The sequence below is a fragment of the Balaenoptera borealis genome, assembly GCF_965194805.1.
Source record: "Balaenoptera borealis genome assembly, chromosome: 8".
Lineage (NCBI taxonomy): Eukaryota > Metazoa > Chordata > Mammalia > Artiodactyla > Balaenopteridae > Balaenoptera > Balaenoptera borealis.
The window spans coordinates 42,697,901-42,706,104 of NC_138865.1; the positions used below are offsets into that span (position 1 = coordinate 42,697,901).

The 8,204-nt window shown below is 40.3% G+C and overlaps 1 protein-coding gene across 5 annotated transcripts in view; it reads left to right on the forward strand.

The window, feature by feature from the left end:
• The window catches only part of LOC309633545 (uncharacterized protein), a 226,224-nt gene that overhangs the window by 59,696 nt on the left and 158,324 nt on the right, over window positions 1-8,204 (forward strand). For 4 of the 5 annotated variants that reach the window (XM_082402486.1, XM_082402487.1, XM_082402484.1 and 1 more), the window contains exon 1: window positions 1,203-6,578. In XM_082402486.1, the coding sequence (XP_082258612.1) occupies window positions 6,507-6,578 (72 nt within the window). In that variant the 5' untranslated portion in view covers window positions 1,203-6,506. Of the gene's footprint in view, window positions 1-1,202; window positions 6,579-8,204 lie in introns of those variants that run through there. The other variant, XM_082402488.1, reaches the window with a different exon arrangement.

Sequence of the window (8,204 nt, forward strand, 5' to 3'; positions counted from 1 at the left end):
TTGATGGGTAGGTATTATTACTTGATTTTGCAGAGGAAGAAACTGGGATTCAGAGAGGTTTATCAACTTGCTTGAGGTCACAGAACCAATAAGTGGCCCAGCCAGAACTTATGCTCTTCTCTGACTGACTCAGTAGCCTATAGTTTTATCACTACACTATGCTATTTAAAAAATAACTTTTTTCCTTATTGTGGTAAAATACATCCAGAATAATATTTACCATTTTAACCTTTTTAAAGTGTGCAGTTCAGTGGCATTAAGTACATTCAAATTGTTGTGCAATCATCAGCTATCTAATTTTTAAGCATTTAAAGACAGCAGGGACATCCAAGTCTATTGGTAGTGGGCCACAAGAGCTTTAAGATAATTAATGTACATTTGTGTGGGCCAGTGAATTTCCAGTTGGTAACAATGGCTTGATGAACATTATTTGGATGTGACTCACATGCTCATCTGAATTTGGGAGCTTTATTTATATTTATTATCTTCTGTCAGGAACATCACAGTCTTCCAACTTCAGGAAATTAAGCAAGAATATCTCACTATTATGTTGTTAATTATGTTCAGCTTTAATTATAATTGCTAATTGATTCCAGCCTACTGCTTAACATCTGGGTGCAGTAGGCATACCGTAGTAGTGGAAGGCAGGTAAACACACCAGAGAGCTCATATGGGTTACCTAATTAGATAAATTAGTGGTGCTGAAGACCTCGGGTAGTCCACCTTGGGGGCAGCAGCATGCTAGGTTTCTGGGAAGGATGGGTATCAGGACTTCCTTAAGTTTTCTCTTCACCAGGCTGAACATTCTTGTTTTTCCTCATAAAACTCAGGTTCCAAAGCCCTTTATTGAGTGCACTGCTCTCCAGCCTGTTGACTAACATTTCTTTCTAAGTGTGGCATCTGGAGTGGGACCCACCACTGTCACCATGATCCTGCCAGAACAGAACAGAACACACCTCCCTAATTTTGGACAGCATTCCTCCACCCACACCACCCTAGATAGTATCAGCCTCTTGTCACTGCCTTCATGTTGCTGGCTCATATTGAACTTGTAGTAAGTTCAAACTCAACATCTTCTTCATATATATTATTGTGGCACTAGACCTTGCTACTTATGTCCTTGCAAATTGGCCTTTTGGACTCAAGGGTAAGATTCTGTCTCTATCAAGGATGGGAAATATATGCAATGCCCATGCCCATGGACCTTCTTATTAGAATGTTTTCTACTGGGCCTGGATAGTCCTCAGAATCCTTCTCAACACAGTGCTTCAGTTAGTCATTACCAATCATCTCTCAGAGTTGGCACATAAATAAAAACCTAATAGCCTTTCTTACTTTTCATTGATTCATATTATATTTTATTTTATATTTAACCCATCATGGCAAAGGATAGATCAGGATTCATTAAGGGCTGGAAGACTAGGGTGATGACCAGTGTATTATAATACAGCTGGGTAGAATTTTTTTAAATTAATTTTTATTGGAGTATAGTTGATTTACAACATTGTGTTAGTTTTAGGTGTACAGCAAAGTGAATCAGTTATACATACATATATATCCACTGTTTTTTAGATTCTGTTCCCATATAGGTCATTACAGAGTACTGAGAAGAGTTCTCTGTGCTATACAGTAGGTTCTTTTTTTTTTTTTTAACATCTTTATTGGAGTATAATTGCTTTACAATGGTGTGTTAGTTTCTGCTTTATAATAAAGTAAATCAGTTATACATATACATATGTTCCCATATCTCTTCCCTCTTGCATCTCCCTCCCTCCCACCCTCCCTATCCCACCCCTCTAGGTGGTCACAAAGCACCGAGCTACCCAGTAGGTTCTTATTGGTTATCTATTTTATATATAGTAGTGTGTATATGTCAATCCCAATTTTCCAATTTATCCCTCCCCCTCTTCCCCCTTGGTAACCGTAAGGTTGTTTTCTACATCTGTGACTCTATTTCTGTTTTGTAAATAGGTTCATTTTTACCATTTTTTTAGATTCCACATATGAGCGATATCATATATTTGTCTTTCTCTTGTATAGAATTAATATCGCAAATGTTTAGAGAACTTGAATGTTGTTTGCAGCAAAAGCACAATAGTTTTTTATTATTTTAAAAAAAACACATTTAAGGCCTTATTTTGTGAACAGGTTATGCTGGAAACAACTATTTGTAGAAATCGTGATTGCATTTCCCTTCAGTGATTCAGCTCCTTTATACTCCCTGCCACTCCTCCCTGCCCCGTGTAGCTGACTTTAGATTCAGGAGAGAAAGGGGAGTGGGGAGTAGGCACATTGCATTTTTTTCCTGTTTTCTTACTCCCAAGACTAATGGGGAGTAATATGTCAGCATTCATTTCCCTCTTCAGATAAAAAAAAGGTAGGGAATGAATAGGGAGACACTGGCTGGCAGCAGTTTATATTGGTTAGCAGATACTCAGTTGGGTTAAAGTTTGCAATTTTGCGAAATAGTCCTGATACTGAAACTAGTCTTTCAGGTACAAAGTAGCCTGCAGTACCTGGCAGCCACATGCCGTTGAACTTCCAACTCTTCACCTTTGCAAAGGGCCCTGTGGCTTGCCAGGGTCAGCAAACCAAAGCATCATTGACTTGAGGTGTATATAAAAAGCATATCATGGATTATGAAGCAGGGAAGAAGTGATGGTTCTTTTAATATGCCATACCTCAGGTATTTTAAATATCTCGTCTTGCCATCAGAAAGGTTTTCCTTATGTGCCCTTGACTTGGTGCCATTCTAATGTTGATAGAGAGTATTTTCAGAACCTGGTTTCCAAGAACTCTTAGTTAGATGTTCAGGGTGCTATTCATCTCTACTTCTCTTTCTGATCTAACCAATGGGGAACACTCGTAAGGGATAATAGACAGGAAAGTATCACTTTTTTCGTAGATAGACAAGCTCCTGATATGCAATGTAAACTTTGGTAAAAGCTAGATTAGAGGGACTTCCCTGGTGGTGCAGTGGTTAAGAATCCACTGGCCAATGCAGGGGACACGGGTTTGAGCCCTGGTCTGGGAAGATCCCACATGCCACGGAGCAACTAAGCCCGGGCGCCACAACTACTGAGCCTGTGTGCCACAACTACTGAAGCCCGCGCCTAAAGCCCGTGCTCTGCAACAAGAGAAGCCACCTCAATGAGACGCCCTTGCACCGCAACAAGAGTAGCCCCTGCTCACTGCAAGTAGAGAAAGCCTGTGCACAGCAATGAAGACCCAACGCAGGCAAAAATAAATAAATAAATAAATTTATATATTAAAAAAAAAGCTAGATTAGAGAACCTGACTCTGGTGTGAAAAGTTGAAGTGCATGCTTCCACCACCCAGCCCAAATCTAAGGCATTAGATTCACATGCTCAGCCCCCTGACAGAGTGAGCAAGTGAGGAATTGGGCCTGCAGTCACCATCCACATGCCAAGACTACAAGCCTGCCACACCCACCTAGTCATAGGTTGAACAAGAAGAATGGCAGGCCTGCCGCACTTAGGAAAGACAGCCCAGGGGGGCTTACCACGTGGAGCAGAAACAGAAGAGGCAGTCTTTAATACAGTAATGCTGTTCACCATTAATTGTAGCACAGTGAGCATGAACTCTCACCCATCACATGGTCTACCCCCTCAGTGGAAAGTGAATCACGGGTAGGAGAGACCAGAGCATTCATCCAATCCTCCTAACAGAGGGGAGAGGGGGCAGAAGGTCCTTTATCTGCTGTACAACCAGCATCAGTATTCCTCCCCTCACCAGAATCAGTTTAGAAGAGTAAAGCTCTGTGCTATCCCTTGGAGGATGTCTTGTTTGTGATCTAATCCAAGGATTGATGACTGGGGAAACAAGCTTTAGGCTGAAAAGATGGTGGAATTTTGACTGGAGAAAAATGTTATGCCTAGAAAACTCCCCATGGACAATCTGCAAGTCAATCCTTGGTTTATGCAAAACAGCACCTGTGCCTCCGTGCTGATGGTGCAGATGTAGTAATTAGCCATGCGGAAAAGCCAGCTGCACGCCTGGGATTCAGGGAGAGCTTTCTCCTTCTCCAGGAGTGGGGTACTCCAACTTAAAGAGAAACAAACATATGAGAGGCCAGTGTGGAAAGGCTCTGAAAAATCTGTGACTACTTGGCTTGTGAAAATTGCCTTTTGTTTTCAAAGGAACAACATTTTTGAGAAAAATGAAACTTTTCTCAATGTGAGATCTTTCCTCTTTGTATTTGTATTTTATATTGGAATACAGTATGGCAATGTTAAAAAACCATGAATGAATTTTGGAATTCGGCAAAGTCAGGCTTAGGATCTGGCTCTCTTACCTATGGGGGACCTTGGCCAAGTTACTTCGCCTTTCTGAGCCTCAGTTTCCTCATTCAGAGTGGAGATAATCATAGCTACCAGGCAGGGTTTTTGTGCAAAAGAGTGATGTTGGATGTAAAGTGCCTGGCCCAGAATGAATTGTGATGATGAGGTATGCTTTTTTCTAAATACTTTATCCTGCATCACAATAGGTGGATTTGCAAACTTTATTTGTGCCCAACACTAAATCTAGAAGGATGTTTTTTCTTTTATGGTTCAGAAAAACTAGGCCAAATTTTAAAGTGGGAATTAGGAGATCGTGTTCCGGAAAGATCCTTTCTGGTCTGTATTATTGATTTCCCCAGAGAATTAGATCATCCAAACATTTGCAGATTCATTGGAGTGCCAGATGTGGTTATTGTGACAGAATACTGCCCAAAGGGAAGCTTGATGGATGTTCTGTTCATTGGTGACATTCCTCTCAACTGGGGTTTCCAGTAAGAGCCAGGCATTTGTGTGGTAGGAGACACGCTAGTGAAATCCTGCAACCACGCCGTCTTTTTGTTTTTTTTTTAACATCTTTACTGGAGTATAATTGCTTTACAATGGTGTGTTAGTTTCTGCTTTATAACAAAGTGAATCAGCTATACATATACATATATCCCAATATCTCTTCCCTCTTGCGTCTCCCTCCTCCCACCCTCCCTATCCCACCCCTCTAGGTGGTCACAAAGCACCGGAGCTGATCTCTCTGAACCACGCCCTCTTTACATCAACATTCTTTTTTTTTTTTTTTTTGTGGGAATTTAACACAAATTTACTTGCATAGGTTTAAATTTAAGTTTCTATAATAAAAATAGAAAGGTTACATCCACATTCTTAAGGATCTATTGCCATCTGAATGCATTATTTTGGAAGAAGATTTGTGTTATATCTTGGGGCATGAATGGGAATGGGTAGGTCATTATATCTAGACAAGGATGCCTAGAAGAAAACAGGAGTTTGAACCAGGCTCACCCACTGGTGCTCAGCGGAGACCTGACTGGAGACGCTGGCAGAAAGTCCTGTTTAACATCTAAAGAGTGTAGCTGCAGGCAAGTAGTAGGCACTTGCTAGGTCTAATACATTTATATAACAAACACTGTGATGGACAGTGAAGGTTACAAAAATAAATAAGAAATATTCCCTGCCTTCAAGAATGTCTTGGCTTGGTGGGAAAGACAAATAAGCAGAGTTATAGAAGTGTTGATGGACGTCCTAGGGGAGTGTCAGGTTCATGGGGGTAGCATCTAGTCTAGACTGGGCATAGGGAATGAATGGACCATGGGAGGTTTCCCGGTGGAGGTGAGCTGAGGAAAAGTGGACTTTTGCCAGGAGAAGGGGAGATGACAGGTTATTCCAAAGAGAGAGAACAACATATGAAAGATGTAGGAGAGGATGGTCCAGTCTGGGATTGTAAATCAATTAAGTATGACCAGAGCTTAGAGATGAGGGTGGAGTGGGAGGTAGGAATGGAGAGAAATGAGGCAGAAAGGTAAGCAGATAGTCCTGAAATGGGCCAAAGTGGATATGATAATTTAGTATTTGAAAAAATGGAATTTCAAATAAGAGAGAAAAGGAGAGGTTGTGTGAATAAAGGATTCAGGACAACTGTCTAACCATTTGGCAAAAATAACATTAGATTCCTAGTTCACACCTTTAACCAAAATTAATTTGGGGGCAGCTTTAAATTTTCAATATGAAAAATGAAATTTTAAAAGTACCAGAAGGAAACACTCAGATATGATTATATAACAGCACAGTGAAAATGTAACAGGAATATGAGCATCTGGGGAAAGTATTTCTAACGTGATCTCTTACCAAGTATAACTAACAAAAGAGTTCAGGTTGATACTCATGGACTACCAGGTATTAGCAATGTAAGTAGCATAACAAATAACTTCTGGTCTGTAATTATAGATAAGCCTATGAACATCTAAATTTATTTTTAAATGTGACATGTGTAGGCGAATCAAGTTTATTTGGAAGAAACATTCACTTTTTTCTGGATAATTATGACCCCATAGCATTCACAAATGTGTGTATAGCTGAGCTTACCTGAAGCAATATGTCCACTGTCCCTGCAAACGGTGGCTCTGCATTTCACAGAGCCACACATTAAAAATCTGTGTGGATTTTTAATTTGCTCTGGATGAGGGATTTCACGTCAAAATGACCTGTGTGTCTTTTTGCAGCTATGCCATCATTTTGTTGGAGACTGCCACACGAAGAGACCTGGTCTTGGTAAGAGTCTATTGGACATATTTTCAAGTGAACCATCAGAGAGTCTGCTTCTCCATTGCTTAGCAGTGAACAGTATGTCCTACCCTAGCAGAGAACGATCTTGTGTCTGATTTGATCGTATATTTTTTGGAGAGAATAAGATATATATTGTCTATCTATCTATGTATGTATCTATCTTTGAATAGCATATACTTATGGTTTGAAAAAGTACTGAAAAAATCCATATGTAAAGTGTTCTGGGTATTAGGGTGAGTTCCCCCATCCAAGTGTAGGCAGATTGAGTTGAAGGAGAGCAGGACTAAAGATTCTCTCACTGCATCTGGAACACAGGGATCCTCTGGGATTTGTTTCGTTTGACCATATTCCAATGATAATGATGTTGAGTGTGGATTTTGTTCCCCAGGATGTGAATCCTTAAATAAATTCCTCTTATCCTTAGGTTTTGTTTATTTATTTTAAGAAATTTCCCTCCAGGTTTATGATTTCCAATAGATCACAAAAATTATACATAGTTTCAACAGAGACCAAAACTGTCATAAAGACATTATCTATAAGAGAAATAGGAGGCGAGTGAGGGTGGGATATGGTTCTTTGAAATGATTTTTCATTTCATTATTTTAAATGTAAAACCCCTGGGAGCTGTGTATGTTGACCAACAGTTTCGTGTGCTCCTGAATGCCATTTAACAGATAAATCAGGGATGTGGGAATTTCAACCAGAACAGACAATATCAACTGATCTTGGTACTTTTAAAGAAATGCAAAGAGGAATTGCAGGAGAGATGATAGTATATGTTGAGAAAATCTGCCTCAACTCTCAGATCAGAGGAATCGTGAAATGTTGACGGTAGTGGAGAATTTATTTTATACCGATAACTACAGTATTTGGGTTCACTATTCCTATTTCCCCCAATTATATAGTTACTGCCCAATTAACTGGTTATAGCTTTAATATATGATTAAGCAAATTAATTTTCAACAACAACATGCAGTTTAAGTGTAATCCCACGGGGACTAAAACAAAACAATGAACTAATGCTCTTCGTGGGGATTGGCTCATACTAGTCACCATTTGTCATCAATATCTGAAAGCAGGCTTTCTCAGACAAGGGCAGATGAGCAAGGTCATTTCTGTACTGATCAGTAACCATATATGGAACTTGTCAATGGCAGGGGCTAGGATGACATCACTCTGTCCTCTACAGGAGTGAGGTGAGTGTGTGGAGGGCAGGGACAGGGGGTGTGGGTTGTGAGGGGCAGTGAGGAGTAGAGGGCCTGAGCAGCAGTGCTAGAGTCGACCAGCCCATGTTGGTGAGCACTGGAATGAATGCATGTCTAGGAGGGGCCCACTGGTGGAGATTCTTAAACGCCAGGTTGAGAAAGTCATGTTTGGTCAGAAAGGAGCACTGACAGCTTTTAAATGGTGGAAATAACATGGCGGAAAGAAGAGAGAGACAGGGATTGGTGGCACAATTGAATTTTCTTTCCTTCGTGGTTAATTAACGCACTTAGTAGGGGCTCCAGAGTGGATCATATAAAGGAATGCCTAATGCACAGTGTAATTCCAAATGCTGTTTAACAGATGAATTGATATACTTGCTAACTTGATAGTTAGCATTCCCTATGC